The sequence below is a fragment of the Corvus brachyrhynchos genome, unplaced genomic scaffold (assembly GCF_000691975.1).
Source record: "Corvus brachyrhynchos isolate BGI_N302 unplaced genomic scaffold, ASM69197v1 scaffold97, whole genome shotgun sequence".
Lineage (NCBI taxonomy): Eukaryota > Metazoa > Chordata > Aves > Passeriformes > Corvidae > Corvus > Corvus brachyrhynchos.
Window position 1 is genome coordinate 4,863,400 of NW_008239758.1, and position 17,351 is coordinate 4,880,750.

Consider the following 17,351-nt stretch of genomic DNA (forward strand, 5'->3'; position numbering starts at 1 on the left):
AATGTGCTGTGGTTGGGCGGCCAGGGAGGGACCCAGGGGGCCTCTGGCTGCAGCACCACCAAAACCACTAAGGAGTCACTGCCAGGGGACTGGAATACATACATTACCTTCTTTTTTTTTTTGCCACAGAAAATTCTTGGCTTTTGTTAAATTTTTTTCAGAAAAAAAAAAAAAAAGAGATCATAATTTGAAACTGTTTTGTCAAAAATCCTGAGAGTCCTGGCTGGATTGAGCAGGTACATAGGCACATATGAGCATCACACCGTGAGGCAGCTGCCCGGGTGTTCGTCACTCGCATTTTCTCTGCCCTCAGCCACGCCTGTGAAGTGTTTTCCCATCGCTTGAGCCATTTGTTCCTGTGCAGGTATCTCTGATCACATCAGCAGGATGGAGCTGCTCAGAGCCGGGTGTGGCACTGGCTGGGCCTCAGCTGGTGACGCACAACATCCCACAGGACATTCCCTAAAATCTCAGTAGATGACATAGCAAAGACATTGCAGGCTTGAACCAAAAGTTTCTCATGGCTGTTCTTGCCAAATATTTGCTGCCACAAAGATGAGAGGAAAGGAAAAAATAGATTTGTTTTGCACTAGGCTTTGGGTTAAGAAGAAGCAGGAGTGGGATTTAGATCACAAAACACTGTGGTAGATTTTAATTCATAAAATCCTTAGATTATCAAGATGAAAGCTAAAACGTGTCTCAGCATGAAACAGCTCTCAAGCAGAGCCCTTTTCAGAGGGGAGCTGGGCAGCTGTTCCAGCAGGCTTCATGCTGTTTCCCACATACTTCATTTGCAACACACTCCATTGAATATGCCTAGGTTACAAATGAAATATTATTTGAAAAATAACTTTTTTCAGCATTTGCCAAGCTCTGCTCCACATGCGAACTTGGACTGGGGTGGAAGCAATACATCAACTGCTCCTAGTCCCAGGGTATTTTTGCCCATAAAGGCAAACCTACCTCCATCATCTCCTTGGTGTTCACACAGTGGCATAACAAGAGCATTAAGGACTTAGCAAAGCAAATAATCTCATCTAGAAAGCATTTATGGCAGGGAAATTTCCATCCACCTTCTTGAGCCTCCTGACAGGTAGGATGGAAACAACTGTGCTTGCATAGCAGGTATGTATAGAGTAGCCCAGCTCCACACCAGGTGCCTGTCCTGCTGGGATCAACCTATGGAAATGTGTCCTTGCTGCAGTGTAAGAGCAGTTATCCAGCCATTACCTGTCAGAATTACTTCGTCTCCATCCTGCAGGAATTTACGAGACTGTCCACTGCCAAGGGGGATTTCTTTTGTTCCATTCCAGGACAGCTCCAGCATGGAGCCAAAGCTCTCTGGCTCCTGCAGCAAGAGTTCATAAACAAATAAACAATTTTTTAGTATCTTTCCTGCTGTTCAGCTTCTTGCTGCTGGGAGCAGACACACAAGTATGTTACCTCTACAGAACAGAGTTTTGCTGTTGATTTAATTCATTGATACATTGGGTCCTTTTCCTGACTTTGCATTTTAATTGCTGGTTGGCTATTAGCAGTGGTGCTTACAGCTGTTACCTGGTGTACTTAACACAGTGTTCAACCTGTTAAAGCAGTTTGGGTCTGCCACAGCAAGAATGGAAGCAAGTGGAGGAAACTTCTACAAATCCAGTGCTTTTATGTTGTCACGTTTAAGATTTTTAATTACATTTTGTTCTTCAAAAGAACAAAAAGCTGGTGAGTGTTTGTGAGTCTTTAATGTCATTCTGCAGTACAATAATTTGAAGATTCAAAAAGCACCTCAGAAATGCTCAAAAGAGAAGTACAGGCAGCCCAGCTTGCAAACAGCTTACCTGAGGCTGTCTTTGCAATGGCGTGTACAGGATTTGTATTTGGTGTTCCAGAAAGTGAGAGCTGGCCATATATTGCAGCCACTGTCCATATGGCAGCTCAAGGGGAGTAACAGCTTGTGAAGCTGGCTCCAACTTCATTGCAGAAACTAAAAGTTGCACCCAGGCACCTTTCACATTCTTTTCAGAAATAAAAAGCTGCACTTCATAGAGGGTAAATAGATTGGGAGGATGCTTCCACACAGAAGTTAATCTGCATTTGTTTAAAAATAGTTCTTAGGGACAGAAGTAGGAGAGATCAAAACCCCAAAACTCAACCACATGAAAAACCAGCCAAACAAAAACCCTACCCAAACCAAACCACTTCTCAGGGTGATTTTGGGGCTACCAAAGCAGCAGCCCAGCGTGCCAGGGAAAGAACTGCAAATGGTTTCGTGGTGCTCAGGTCAGGCAGGGCTTAGACCCAAGCCCTGCTCAGTTGGTTTCAAGTTGCTGACCAGTGGCTGTCATTGTTTCAACACTTACAGGTCCACTGATGGTGCCAGAGGCCAGGAGGTCTCCAGGTCTGAGGTTGCAGCCATTGATGGAATGATGAGCCAGCTGCTGTTTCATGGTCCAGTACATGTGCTGGAGGAAGGAGGAAGAGGAGGCTAAAGCAAGGAGGCAACAAAGGATGAACCTCTCTGGTGGGCCATTAGGCTGTGCAGAATGGAGTCATGTGGCCTGGCCTATGGCATTCATAAAACCCACACTTTAACATGCAATTTAAAAATCCCTTTAAATTTTTCTTATTTCAGCTGGATGTCATTTTCCCTCTTCTTCCTCTCTAAGGCCAGTACTGCTGACCCAGGCTCCATGATTACACCCAGTATTTTAACAGCCTTATAGGAAAATCTACTTATTACTGATTTGCTGACTACTGATTTACTGATTAAGGTAATTACCATGCAAAGAGCCAAATGTGACTATGAAATTGATTGAGAATTGCTGCAGCTGGCACATAAATCTCCTGGCTTCAATCAGGGGGTGGAGGCAGAGCCACCACGCTGCCCACAGAGGGGATGAGGCAGACCCAGGCTGGCAGCAGTGAGTGGCATCAAAATTAGAGCTGTGGCTGCAGAGCTGTACTGCAAGAGGCATTTCCCTCTTCCTGTAGTCCTCTGTCCTCACAGCTCCCCACCAAATGGGCACAGAGCTAAGGATGCTCTGAGCACCCCAAACCCAGCAGCAGGAAGAGGTGCCCCCCCCATCGAGCATTCAGGTGTTTCCATCTCACAGGGGGGAACTATCACCATCTTCCAATTTTTTCCCCCTCTGTCTCCTATGCAGACTCAGATCTGATCTTCAGCTGCACTGGAACAGGCTACCCATGGAAGTGGTGGATTCACCATCCCTGGAAGTGTTCAAAAGCTGTGGGGATGTGAGGGACATGGTTTAGTCGTGGGCTTGGCGGTGCTGGGTTAACATTCGGACTCGATGATCTTGGAGATCTTTTCCAACCTTAGTGGTTCAGTGATTCTGTTCTATGACTCTAATGCAAAGAGCAGTGTTTGAAATTGCCTAGGGCTGGAGCTGATGGCATCAGCAAGATTGCAAATAAACAAAAGATACTGGAGTCTTACCTTGAAATTGGATCTGCATACAGTAGTTGGTGTGCTCATTCCTTCTCCTGCAGAAAATAAAGAATAAGAAAGAAAGAAGCAATTTGTTTGTGTTGGATGAATGATGTTGGAGTCTTTTTATTTTACAGATGGATGGAAACTTCTTTTATCATTGTAATCCCTAGTGAGAAACCAGTAATAACATTTTTTATTGCTATGAAGACCAGGATTTCATAGGGAACAAGTGTGGGGATTGCACTGCAGTAGCATCAAGCTGCCCATTTCCTACTCTCTGCTCTCCTATAGGAAAAACACCTGGACCTAGTGGTCAGCAGGGCCATAAGGTGGGGGCTGAGCTGGGTTAACATCTGGATCCCACACAAACCTGCTTATTCCACACCCTGATGACCCCTGCTGATGCAAGGAGACCCCTCAGGGACCCTCCTCAAGGGGAGCTGACCACCTGGGGGGCATTCCCTGCTTGGCACAGCAGGGAGCAGGAGGAGCTCTGCCTCTTTCTGTGACAGAGGCAATCTGGGCAAAGAGGGAAAAGAAGGAGTGCAGAGCCCAGAGCAAAGCGCCTGAAAGGTGTGGTGGTGCCACAATATTTAATTGGCAATTTCAGCTTTGCAACCCACTCAGCTTTGCCCTACCTTTAATAGCAACAAAGAGCTTGATGTCGAAAGTGTAGGGCTCTTTATCTTGAAGGTAGGGCAGAGGCTTAGGATCCTAAGAGCATATAAAACACATCATAGTCTGAACCAAAAGAAAGGAAAAAATCCACAAGCCATTCCAGTGAGTATTTGTGTACCCAGCCTGTGCTGCACAACCCATTCACTTCACCCTTCCTACTGCTCAGATTATCACTGTGTTTGGTCTCATGCACACACTTTTAAAGTTCTTCCTGAACAGATATGATACCCATATAATCCAATTCCTTTTTCTGCACAAGGTTTGCAAAAGCCATGTCCATCATTTCAGCATGGATGTTAATCCAGCACAAAGGGAGTGCCAGCACACCTTTGCTCTGTGCCTACACAGAAAAGATGGTGAGGTCTCTGCAAGACTCTGTTATCTTTTCCAGTTTTAACCACCTACATAATGTAGACAACTGGATATGCTTGAACAAAATGTTCTGGCTTGACTCCACCCTCCCTCCACCACTTGCTGGCTGCTAAGTGCTACTAGAGACCCAGAAGAAGCTCTGATTAGTTTATTTTCCAGGTGTTTTAGAGATGATTTTTCTGTCCTGCTCAAGCAGGATGACAGCACACCATGTGCCAGGGCCAGTGACACCAATGAGCATTTGAACTCAGAGGCCTTCATCTGCTCAGAAGCAGAATCACAACTGTAAATTCCATGGAGACAATCCTTGGCATGGATACAGCTCAGTGATTTCTACTGATAGGATCTTCCAGCTCTGCTGACATTTTCCCAGCACTGCTTTTCCTTTATTTCAGCCCTTTCCCTTGCTGACCTGGACAGGGTTTGGCAACACAAATGGCATGAGAGCTTCCATGGTGACAACCCACGGAGAGATGGTTGTGCCAAGGCTCTTGCTCAGGAAAGGACCCAGAGGAACATATTCCCACTTCTGGATGTCACGGGCTGGGAAGAGAACATCCAAAGCAATGCAGGTAAATATATCCTATGAATTGCACATCCATCAGACCCATGAAGCAGTAACATGAATTGAAAATGTTATCCCCGCCCTTTTCCAGCTGTTGTGCCCAAATCCTAATTTAAATCCATCCATTTCGAAGCTTCAACCCAATTTTCTTACATCAGATAGATTAGGAAGACAAACCAGCAATAAGTAAAACAAACCAGGCCCTATTTAACCAGTATTTTTACCTCCAGTTTAATTAATGCTTTTATACCCAGCTACTTGTCTTTGCCACTCATAGGGAGAATTTCAACAAGTTAAGTCCTTGCAGAGACTGAGAGATTTGTGATTGCCAAATCCTTTTCCTGACACTGAAACCAATCACCATCCTTGGTATCACCATTCTTAGGACTCCTCCATCCCTGCCCAGAAGAAACTAGACTGATATTAGCTCTTCCATAAGTAAATAAATCTTCATTAGGCAGAAATTCCTGGTTCTGCTAATTGATCGAAGCCAGATTGATACAGGCACTGAAAAATACAGGCAACACTTTATTTTCATCCCTTTCAATTGTACCCAGTGGTTTCAGGGATCAGCGTTCTACTACTAAAATATGGAATTTATCCCTCTCCAGGGCTTCCCATGGTGCTGTAACCCCCTCTCCAGGCAGATCCCCACAGCACCGGTTACCGCTCCAGTCGTTCATCAGGACCATCCCAAAGATGTGCTCCTGGGCTCTGCTGATGGGAATGGGCTCCCCATACTTGTTTCCAGGGCCTACAAAGAATGCCTGAAATCAAAAAGCAACATGTTGATTATGTTTGTGAACTTAAAAATCTTTACTGCTCAGAGAGTTACAGACAGCAGCAACAGAGGCTGGGCAGGATGGGTTTTGCACCATTTCCCACACACATTTGGACAAAACCCATGGCCTACTCCCCTTTTCTTCCCCTCCATGAAGCTGGCAGGCTTGAATTACTTAAGAGCTCTGTGTTGCTAAGAGACAGACATTAAACAAGGACACGATGTTGTCAAAATGCAGGAGGAGAAATGTTCCCTCCTAATTACAGTCTGGATTCAGGACAGGTTTGCCCACTGAAGGGACTGATTGCTGCAGGCAGTGACCGGGAAGGAGTTTAAAGTCATCCAAGGGGATACTGAATGTGGCTGGAGCCTGGTGAGACAGTGGGGAAGAACAGGCAGGTGGAGAAATGTGCCCAACCAAGTAAAGCAGGCCATGAACTGGGTGCCTGCACCGGCTCCGTTAAGAATCTACAAACTGCACATGCAGAGGATTCCACAAGGAATCTCAGCTGTCTCTTTCTGTCTACAATGTGGAAGTTTTTCCTTTTTCTTTCACAGCAGGCAGCAGTAGAACTCAGGCTGGGAAGCAGAGCTATGAAGCAGAGCTATGGCAGCACCACAGGAACCCCACTTTATGGGACTTTATCCCCCCTTATAGCACTGATTGGCAAAGCACAGAGCATTAAAGACTTTCACTTCATTTTTATAACCATTTTCATCAATAATACACTTCTTCCACTTCTTTTTTTTTAAAGGGGAAAGATTGGGAATAAATCATTAAAAAATTATATAAGCCATTAAAATGATATAAATCTTAATGAACAATCCTATGAAACTCCCCCTTCTGGATCACACTAAGCCATGGCATGATGTGCCTTCCCAACATGTTTTTTTACAACACCCACAGCACAGGTTTCAGCTTTCCAGGCAGGAGAATGAGGATTTGAATCCCACTCCCAAGAACTCAGGGCTTCCTCTGCTCTAGCTCAAGGTGCAGACAGCCTGTACTTCCAAACCCCCAGCTGTCCACTGAAAGATCCTGGCTGCAGTGCAGAGGGAACTGCTAACCAGGAAACAGGCTGTGGTGGCTGATGGAAAGAATGCTGCTGCCTGACTGCACCACGGGTGCTCAGCTTTGGCCAGGTGAGCTTTTTCCAGCCTGAGAGCTGCATGAGCAAACCTCCCAATGAGCTAAGGCACCCTGCTCCTCATCCAAAGGGAAGGTTTGCACCACAGAAATCTTCACTGCCTGTAGCACTGACAGCTCAGAGAGGAACACAGGAATGGACCCTATGGGACATTCTGTTTAGAAGAAGCTAAACCCACCCTTTCTTCCCCGTTTCTATTTTAATGTTTTTCAAGTCATAAGGAGAAAAAAAAAAAAGACCCACTCACCATTTCTAACTCGATATCCAGACGTTTACAAGCACCAAACACTGGAGGTTTATCTGGGGGTAGAAGAAAGAGTATTTTACATCAGGGGCACAGGTAGGAAAATAGATGTCCAGCAGAAACAGCAGCTGGTGCTGCTTGGCATGGAACAGAAAATGGGCTTAAACCAGGGCTTTCTCTTGCCCTGACCCCAGGCTGGGCTTTAGGCAAGGAATCCCAGACCCTTCCACTTCACTAATTTATGATGTGGAGTAAAATTAAAAACCAAAGTAAGTAACAATCCACATTAAAATCCTCCCACAGACTCACCATTGTCAGGTTTCGTTTGCCCCACAGGTCTCCGGATGGGCGTCCCAGACACCACAACAGACGATGCCCGGCCGTGATAACCCACAGGTAGGCGCAGCCTTGAGAAAGAGCACCACAGTGCCTGGGTTAGCTGTGTGCCAGAGCAGCTTTTTGGGCTGGAAGCACCAAGGGAGTGTGAGGTACAAGGAGAGGGAGCTCTGTATAGATGGGCACAGACCTAAGCACCTCACTGATACAAGGATGGAAGTGAAATGTAATCCAGAGCTGTGTTGCAGTCTTAATGCACTTCTGTGCCACTTCTCCGATTAATTCCTTGCACTCAGCAAAACCTTTTTTTTTTAGGTGTATTTGTCTTTGAACTGGGGGGCTGCACAGTAACTGCTGTGGGGGGTAATGAAGGGCAGTGCAGATTCAGCTGAGGCTGGGGACATGTGGGGTTGGGTTCTGGTATTGAACTCTGGACAACATTGATTCTCAGCTGCTGTGAACTGAAACCAGTGTGATCCTGAAAAAATACTCAGACCTTTAAAACATCACGTATATGTACAGATAAGCCTGCAAAATATCGCTGCACTAGAGAATAATCCAAGCCACCCACCAGTTTGGCATCAGAGCGTTCTCCTTCCCCCTGAACATGATCCCAACGTTTGTGGCATGCTGGCGTGAAGAATAGAAGTCAGTGTAATCTCCTGCAGGAGGAAAAAAGCCATAAAATAGGGATCAGTGGCAGGAAAGTCCCTCATCTGCGGGGGCTAAAGCACATCATACACTCCTGGCAAAGAAAAGAGCAGGAGAGGAGACAGTGAGAGCGCTCGGGGGATGTCATTAATAGCATAAAGGGGTGATTAACAGTTCACCTATAAATTATGCAGGCAAAAAATGTCTTTTTTTTCCTTAAGTCTCCGGTAGAGAAGAGGAGGGAAAACGCAGGACATAAAGCAGCAACCCCCTTTCCAGAGACAAGGCAATTCCCGCTGCTTTTCCTCTTGCCGGCGGTACCCGGCGCAGGGACTCGGCAGATACTCAGGGCATCTGCTGCCCTCTGCTGCCATCCCTGCAAACAGCTCCCACCCTCCGCATCCACGGGAAAACCCAGGCAAGGAGGGGGAAAGCTCAAACGGGGAAGGTGCGTTTGCATTTTGCTCGTTGGTGAGCCCAGTGAGTTATCCAGCAGCGCCAGGAGGATCCAGCAGAAAGGTATCCCCTGGATTCCCAGCCTCGCAGAGGAGGATCCAGCCACTCAGGAGAAGCAGGAACCACACACAGGACAGAGCTGCTCCTGAGTGCTGTGGAATCCTGAATGCATTGTGTCTGTGTGATACAGCTCCATCACACCACGGCAGGGCTCCGTTCCCAGCACTCGTGGGAGCCGGGAGCCGGCAATTTTCTGACATGTTCAACCTGGAACTATTTTCAGGAAGGTATCACACCTATGGGAACTCCTCATGGTTCCTCTGGGACAGGCTAGACTTTGTCCCAAAGCAGGGCTGTGCCCCGTGGAAGGCAAAAGCCAGATCAGAACAGAGTCTGCTCCTGAGTGCTGTGGAATCCTGAATGCATTGTGTCTGTGTGATACAGCTCCATCACACCACGGCAGGCCTCCTTTCCCGCACTCGTGGGAGCCGGGAGCCGGCAATTTTCTGACATGTTCAACCTGGAACTATTTTCAGGAAGGTATCACACCTATGGGAACTCCTCATGGTTCCTCTGGGACAGGCTAGACTTTGTCCCAAAGCAGGGCTGTGCCCCGTGGAAGGCAAAAGCCAGATCAGAACAGAGTTTGGATGGAAAATGGGCGAGTTCACATCCCTGCCCCTGTGAAGGTTCTGCCCTCAAGTGACTTTGATCAAGTTGGTTTGGGTCCAAAAACAAACTCCTGTTGAAAACAGAAAATGCTTATGTATCTATATGAATATATTAATCCCAAAGCAGTCCATGGCCTCATGGGAGTGGAGGCAAGATCTGGGATGCAGAGTAATGGTCTGGGAGTGGAAACTCATGCTTGTTTATAAGGCTGTGCTGGAGTATCTGCCTTGGAAACTTTGCAATCCCTGAATTATTTTCTGATGGCAAAAGGGGAAATTTTTGGAAACTGAACAAGTGTTTCTTGCCTGGCTCTAGTCACAAAGGCCTTCAGTGATGCCAACCTGATGACAGGAGTTATGTACCACCAGACAGCCCCGATTTAGTGGAAATTGCATCCAGGAGTGTTCTGGCTGCTATTGAGCTTCCCCAGGCTTTTATTCTTGTGCCACGGACAGCACCTACCTTTCATTATGTACAATAATCTACTTCTGGCTGCTGCAAACCACATTCCCTGTCACAGCTATGATCTGTCTGTCTGAGCAGGCTGGAAATAAAGCAGCTGCTCCATGTGGGAGCAAAGGGCAGTGCTGAGGAGCCCCTGGCTGCGAGGGACTCACCGATGTGGGCGGGCAGGTGCATCGTCGCAGAAGCTTGAGGTACAAATGCTCTGAAATGAAAAGTGATGCCTTCAGATCTCAGAAAACTTGCAGCTCCCACCCGTAAGAAGTGTGGAAGAGGCTGGCTCGCTCTCCCAGCTCCTTCCTTCACTTAGTTTGCAAAGCCTTGCAGCAAAAAGACCTTGCAGAAAAGCTGGTGACTGCCCAGGCTGCTGTTACTGGGATGGTTACACCAAAAGGAGCAGCTGTAAGGGCGTGAGTGAGGAGGGGGCATCCCTGGGGCTGGCTGGATTCCCAAAGGGTGCAGAGAACCCCCCAGTGCCCATGCCCAGGACACCACCACCTCTGCTGCATGGGAAGGATGAGTTCATGGCATGTGGCTCTTGGGGTGTCTGATGTGAACTGCTGGCCCTGCTCAGGGAAGATCCATGTGGCAAGCAGCAGTTCAACTCCTCTCCTGCACAGGGGAGCCTAAATCCTCCCAATTGTGAACTGTCTGATGTGAACTGAACATGGGAAGATCCATGTGGCAAGCAGCAGTTCAACTTCTCTCCTGCACAGGGGAGCCTAAATCCTCCCAATCTCCCTGGCAGGACAGGGAGGAAGAGCTCCTGCTCACTGCCAGGCAGGCACTTGGGGTGTTAAAAGCATCACTCTGGACAAACGAGAGGTGTGGGATTAATGGACACACACGCTGCTTTCCACCAGCACAGCACAGAGCACAGTCCTCCTCTCCTGCCCCTACACCACTGCACTGCCCCAAATCTGAAGCTGACTCGTGACCACATACTCAGTTTTAGCAAAGTTGAGTGGTTGCTGAGGACAAACTGGGGGGGTCTCCCCATGGTTGCTCCAGGTGTGACAGGCAGGGAGGGAGGCACAGGGGGAGGTGGGAGAGGTGGGGACCCCTGGAGCTGTGTCTCCGTGGAAGGCCATGGTGAAGGGGCCGTGGTCAGAGGACCAGCCCCAGCCCACGCCTGGGCAGCCCCACTCAGCCTCCACAGAGGCAGCAGGTCCGGACACACCCCAGGGCAGAGCTCGCTGTTTCCAGCTGGAGGGTGACACCCTGGATCTGCGGGCAGTCACAGGATTAATCAGAGATTAATCTTTACGTAATTAAGAGAAGGAAGCACTCAATGTGCACAAACACCAGTTAATTCCCATGTAGGAGGCAGGTGGCCACGTCAGTTGGTTTTGGTGCCCTGTCACTCAGGTGACACAGGTGACATCTCACTGTGCCTGCAGCCACTCTCTGTTCCCTCACCTTCTCCTCAGCTCCACGTTGTCCCTCAGGGTGGGCTCTCCAGCTGACAGCAGCCTCTGCAGGAAAGCCCTGGCTTCACTCCATGCCGGCCGGCCCAGCCCCATGAAGGTGTTCAGGGTGGGCTGACAGCCGCACAGAGGTGGGGGGAGAGAAAAGACCACATTTTGCTTATTCTTCACATGCTGGAAGATGTCCCACACTTTCATCCTGGTGTTGGAAGCCCGTGGCCAGGGTTATGCAGCTGCCTGCACCCCCATCCACACACCACAAGCCCTCTGCAGCAGGACCTGCCAGATGTTTGCATCACTCCATCCTAACACACCACTGCAGGCCCTGGTGGCTTTGGTATCTCAACCAGCTGCAGCCAGAGGTCATTTGTATTTGCCTTTATCCTTAACATAACCTCCCTGTCATTAATATCCCATCCGTGGAGTGTTGAAGGCACAAACAGGAGTGAATTAACATTTAGGGCTTCATGTCAGACCCCTGCATTGCCAAAGGCTGATGACACTTTCCTGGGAAATGACCTTTGGACTCCTAACACCCCTGCTCTCCTTGCTATGACACCTGTGATGGTTTTTTGCTCTACCAGAACCCGCCTGACAACATATCTCCAGTTCATGTTCATTATCTCACCACAAGTTGCTAAAGCCCCTTATGGAATATTTCTAAAATGCGTGTGGAAATTAGAACAAGCTCTGATAAATACCTGGTCAAAGACGTGCTGGTGTTTGGCAAGAGCTGGTCCATTGAAAAGATGTTTAATGACGCTGAGATCCAAAATCTGGTCTCCAATTGCTACCCCAAGCCTGTGCCGAGGCTGCAAAGCATCGAGACATGGGGGGAAGAGAAGAAAAGTTTATGCTTGTACCCAAAAATGCCCCAAAGAGGGCATAGAGGAAGACAGTGACCACAGAGGGTTTAACCCATCCAGGACAAAGGTCTGGTACCACAGCAATAGACCACCAAGAGCCAGTCTGAGTCTGGCTGCTGAAAAATGCTCGGACCCATGGGCAAAGCAGCACTGGCAGACCTTGAGGGGTGGAAAAGAGCTCATCCCCACCTTTTGGGGAAAGGACAGCACAACAAGCAGAGGTTTCTTTCCCTGCCCTCTTTCCCCTAGAAGTATTTGTGACAAGCATTGCAGAGCAAGCTCATAAGTCTGGAACAAGCTGTGAAGTAGGAAAATGCTCCTGCTCCTTCTGCAAGCAGGGAGGGGCTACGGGCAGGATGGATCCCATCCCTCTGGGCATGCCATTGGAGAAACAGGCATTTCTGCACCCCCAGCTCCTCCCCAAAAGACTGAGGATGCTCTGGACTCCTCTGGTGACACCAGGAAGGCAGCACATCATGCTCGGGCACATGATTCCTGTGCCACATCGGACGAGGCTGCCCTACATCACCCATCCTCACACCATGCCAGGAGCCCAGGACCCGCATGCCAAGCCCAGGCTGGATCCCCGCTGGATCCTGGCTGCAGGATCAGCATCCCACACACACGGGGGAATGTGGCTGCAGCCCCTGACAGATGCAGCTCAGGACACAAAGCTCCTGTTCATGTCCCGGGCGCGTGCGGAGCCGGCGGCGACGGCGGGGCAGCAGCACCGACAGACCCACGGCAGCTGCACAGGGCAAGAACACACCACAGCCCCCATTTATTTGTCTCTAGGACACAAATAGAGACTAACTATTGCAGCCACTCTGAAAAGCAGCTCACCAAGGTAACCATTTTCAAAGATCCATGCTATTAAACCTATTTTTAACCTTTAATTTCCAAACAAGATTCCAAAAGTGGTAGTAAGTATTTATTCAGCAAACATTCCTGCAGAAAAAAAACTAAAGGTCACATCAGGTTAATCTGTAACTGGGATCGTCAGGAATGACACCAATTGTTTGAGCCTGAAATCATTAAAACATTCAGCTACTATCAGAACATTGTTCTCCTAAATAATTTCTCTAAGTCTTGCCTGTCATTTCATAGGGTATGAGTGAAGATTTATTTTCAGAGAACAGTAACTGAGGAAGGCAGAAAAATAATCCAAACTTGCCAGATAACAGCACGCACATCTAGGAATAGATTAAACACCATCTCAGCTTTATCTTTGGAAAATACCACATCAGAAAACACAATCTTGTGGTTTAAATTTTTTTTTAAATCTACACAGATAAGCAGTAGAAACCAGGAGATAATCATGAAGTTTCCATAAGCAATGACAAATAAATTCTCCACTTTTTCCTTCTGAGAAGCAGCTCTTGGCTTGTTCCCCTTTCTCCAGGACACACCTCTGGAGCTCCATCCCATCAGGCACTCGGCGGTGAGGTTCAGCCCAGCTGGGCTCAGTTCTCATGAAAATTGGGAATTGGGAGCTACCTCCTTGGCAGAAAGGTTGAGCCACGTTTTCTTACGTGCTCATAAAATAGAAGGCCTGGAGCTGGCTCAACCTGCAGGCTTTGGGCCCAGCTTTAAACAGGACACATTTGTACACGTTTAATGCAGCATTGCATAAACATAGGCAGCAATAAAACAACAGGTCAGCTGCAAAAACAGGTAAAACACGCATTTGGTGTCCTGCTTTAATGGTTTTGCAGCCACCAACAAACTCCCCAAGAGCAGTAGTTAATGGGGCTTCTTTAGGGTCATGGTGTGATTACAGTCACAAAGAAAATGGACTGAGTTAAAAACCAAAAAAATTGAGTGTGAAATGCACCATGCCTCCACGTAGGGAGTGAAAGGGTCAAACACAGATCTAATGATGTCACAAAAATGGTCAAAAACACACAACGACAAATACTGTACTTATTAACCAAAGTACTTCTCAGCAGGAGCCACACTTCTGATTTCTCTTATGCAGTTTCAAAGAAGCTGACATCGAAATAACCACCCTAAGGAAACAGACAGTGTGGCAGCCACAGTTTTGCCATCAAGTCAGGAAGCCTGTGTGTCAGGCTGGGAAGTCTTCCTTTATCCCACATTGCTGGCAGATTCTGCTCCCTCATAGCCCTGAACAATTACACCACTTCAAGAACAAAGTTTGCTGTTACTCACCTCCTCCTTCGTGGAGAAAACCCCATAGGGGAGATTTTGGAGAGGAAAATCTGAGTCCTTGTCTACCTGGATGAAAGACATGCTGAACCCCAAGCAGTCCGTGCTTACACACAGCTCCCACCTCCCAGGTGCTAAGTGCCTCTGAGGAAGAAGATCCTCTCCAGGTGGCATAACCCAGAGCAGAGGAGCATCAAATCCCACCCCTCTGTCCTCAGACACAAACCAATCGCTGCTCTGTCACCATCCCACCCCTCTGCCTGGTCCCTGGCAGTGGTTAATCAGTGCCAGAGATTTGCCTGAGTCAGCAGCTGTTAATTGTTCCCAGCCAGGCAGTGACCCTGGTGAAATGGGGTCTTCCTGCTCACAGTTACCTCTCCTGGAGGTATTTAGAAGATGGGTAGACGTGGCACTTAATTTAGGGGTGGACTTGGCAGCACTAGGTTAGGGCTTGATGTTCTTGGAGGCCTTTTCCAACCTTAACACTTCCATGATTTTACAAACCCTCACATGAAACCGAGGCCTTCCCATGACAGGGGAACCTCGCTGCGGGTGAAGGATCCAACAGCTCTAAGACAGAGGCAACTGCCCTCATTCACCTTCAGAGGGGTCACTTACATGCCAGGGCCCTGGTGAAACGATTCCATCACACTGATTCTCCCACCACGAGCTCAGGGGCCCTTGAAGTTGCACAATTCACACGTGAAACTGCACTGTGTGTGGTTTTTAGTTTTGCAATGCTGCTGCACCGCACTGAGTCCTTCCATTTTCTCCATGTTAAAACCAAAGACACATGGTGCAGCCAACCATAAAGAGCAGGGAGGCTGGTACTTCTGCTCCCAGTCCCAGCTTTCTCCTACCTGCAGGAGAAAATTCACTCATTTTCCGAAGTAGAAACCAATGAGGAAACATCCTTGAAGTTAGAACTAAATAGCAAAGACCACCTCTCTCCAATAAAAAGAGGAAGATACTTGTGAATGCCAAGCCAAAGAATTGGTTTGCTGCTCAACCTTTTTTTTTTTTTTTTGGCAGAAGAGGCCTTAGAAAAAAATGCAGCAAATTGTACAGCCAGGGATTCAGTGCAAGATAACCTAACAGCATCATCTGTGACAGCTGCTCACTTGCTGAGACACAAGCTCACAAGGTGCTGTTTAAAAAGGGGTCTTATTTAAACAACACAATGCCCCTAGCATGAACTTGTGGAGGATTTCCTGTAAAATTTCCCCCGACTGTTGGAAATGCTTTAAACACAGTGAAGATGTTTTGTGGCCAGATTATAGGATCTGGGTTATAGAACCTGCTTATTCCAAAACTGAAACAAAACCACATTGAAAGTCCATTCCAATACAGCGTCCAACGTGAGGAGACAGATTTACTCAAGCGTTTTGTAGTGCTGTGAATGTGCTAGTGTTAATTAAAAGGTTAATCTGCTAACCTCAAACTGATGACACAAAATACAGATTGAAGTGCAGATCAACCACCAGGATAAACGCAGAGCCACTGCCAAAGCAAACAAACATGACACGTAATTCTCAGGTGTCACGGAAAGGTAGATATCCAGTCTAAATGTAAGCTTAGACAACAGGACCATAAACTCCTTCAATATTAACTCTGAGCCCCTGCACACACCAGGCCAAAGAAGGTTTATGAGATTGCTTGGAGAAGGACAGGTGTGGAAGCAGTGTGGTTCTGCCGCACTGTGGGCACTGCCAGGTGAGGATCCCACTGTGTCATCAAGAGCCAGAGGAGCAGTTGCTTTATAACTGGTGGTGGTAAAGGGAGTATGTGAATACTTTTCCTGTACCTTTTCTTTTTTCAGATACCAGAAAAGACAAACGTAACAGGTTTTCCCCACCCTCCTTGGGAAATCGATGGTGTCTCCTCTCCGCCTGGCCCAGAAACATCACCATCAGGTGAAAGGCACATTGGTCAGGAGGGCAAAGAGGAAAGAGAAAAGGACATGTTTAGGAAAAGAGAAACCAAAAATAGGGAAGAATCAAAGTGAGAAGGACTAGAGAATATGGAAGTAGCAGCAAAGAGGAAACAAACACTCACCGAAGGTGACGCTGCTGCTCTTCCACGCTCTGAGCTGGGCAAGAGGAAGTTTAGCAAATGCTCTGAGGAAATACAGGATCTCTGAGCCATGATAAGGCAGTTAAGAGTTATTTATTCCTTCCTTCCTTTACTATAAACTCCATGTGCTTCGTAGATTGTGGTTAGGCCATTTTTGCAAGCACAAGCTACTTCATTTATTATTGAGTCTTGCAGATTACTTTCTGTAACTACCACAGAAAGCTCCTTCTGCTGCACAGTTTATATCCTAAATGTAGTGCTTTATCTACTAATTGCCAGCCGTAGCTTTTAAAGAGCATTCCAAATTTTAAAGAATGGAGCCAGCTTTGATTAAAAATTTAATGTTTCAAATAAAGCTGTGCAATCACGTTTGTTTCACAAATGCACCAGCAAGTCACCCAGTGAGACTTCAACTGCACATCAGGACCACCTGGAGAGGAGCTGGTGCTACTTTATTAGTGTACAGTTAGATCTGGTGACAAGCAGCACTGGCTGAAGTTTCCATGGCACTACATAAACCACCTTTAAGTGATGGAGATGACCAGGGTTGAGGCACAGACTTCAATCTCAGGACAGGCAGCCTTGAAGAAAGAAACTTACTGAGCACCCTCACAAGACAAGAACAATTCCTCCAACACTGCTGTCTGTCAGACAGTAGATCCCAAACCCACAGCACCATTTCCTAGAATCACACACATGGCTTCACAGCCTACTCACGGCCACATCTGTTTTACCTTTAGGTCTGGCCCAACTGAAGTACATTGTCACAATGTCACAAATGCCCCAAACACTCCTGCACAGGAAGCACGGAGAGCTCCCTGGGCGGAATCAACAGACAAGGTGTGGAAACTGCAGTGTCTCTGGTAGTTACAGGTGAAGAGACTTTAAAAAAACACCAGAATTTAGCTGGCATTGGGATACACATGGTCACTGTGAATAAATACACTTTAAGTAAAGGAACCACCAAGGGAAGGTCCCCATTAAAATAAAGCAAGAGAAATCCAAC

At 47.5% G+C, this 17,351-nt stretch overlaps 1 protein-coding gene across 1 annotated transcript in view; it reads right to left on the minus strand.

The window, feature by feature from the left end:
* FAH (fumarylacetoacetate hydrolase) overlaps nucleotides 1–14,446 on the minus strand; it is a 17,301-nt gene extending 2,855 nt beyond the window's left edge. The window contains exons 1-13 of the mRNA XM_008640074.2: nucleotides 14,276–14,446; nucleotides 11,939–12,049; nucleotides 11,230–11,351; nucleotides 9,966–10,015; nucleotides 8,141–8,231; nucleotides 7,543–7,640; nucleotides 7,237–7,289; nucleotides 5,728–5,827; nucleotides 4,908–5,038; nucleotides 4,084–4,159; nucleotides 3,452–3,498; nucleotides 2,355–2,456; nucleotides 1,231–1,348 (exon numbers count right to left, since the gene is read on the minus strand). Of these exons, the coding sequence (XP_008638296.1) occupies nucleotides 1,231–1,348; nucleotides 2,355–2,456; nucleotides 3,452–3,498; nucleotides 4,084–4,159; nucleotides 4,908–5,038; nucleotides 5,728–5,827; nucleotides 7,237–7,289; nucleotides 7,543–7,640; nucleotides 8,141–8,231; nucleotides 9,966–10,015; nucleotides 11,230–11,351; nucleotides 11,939–12,049; nucleotides 14,276–14,446 (1,270 nt within the window). The remainder of the gene's footprint in view (nucleotides 1–1,230; nucleotides 1,349–2,354; nucleotides 2,457–3,451; nucleotides 3,499–4,083; nucleotides 4,160–4,907; nucleotides 5,039–5,727; nucleotides 5,828–7,236; nucleotides 7,290–7,542; nucleotides 7,641–8,140; nucleotides 8,232–9,965; nucleotides 10,016–11,229; nucleotides 11,352–11,938; nucleotides 12,050–14,275) is intronic.
* Nucleotides 14,447–17,351: the final 2,905 nt, after the last annotated feature.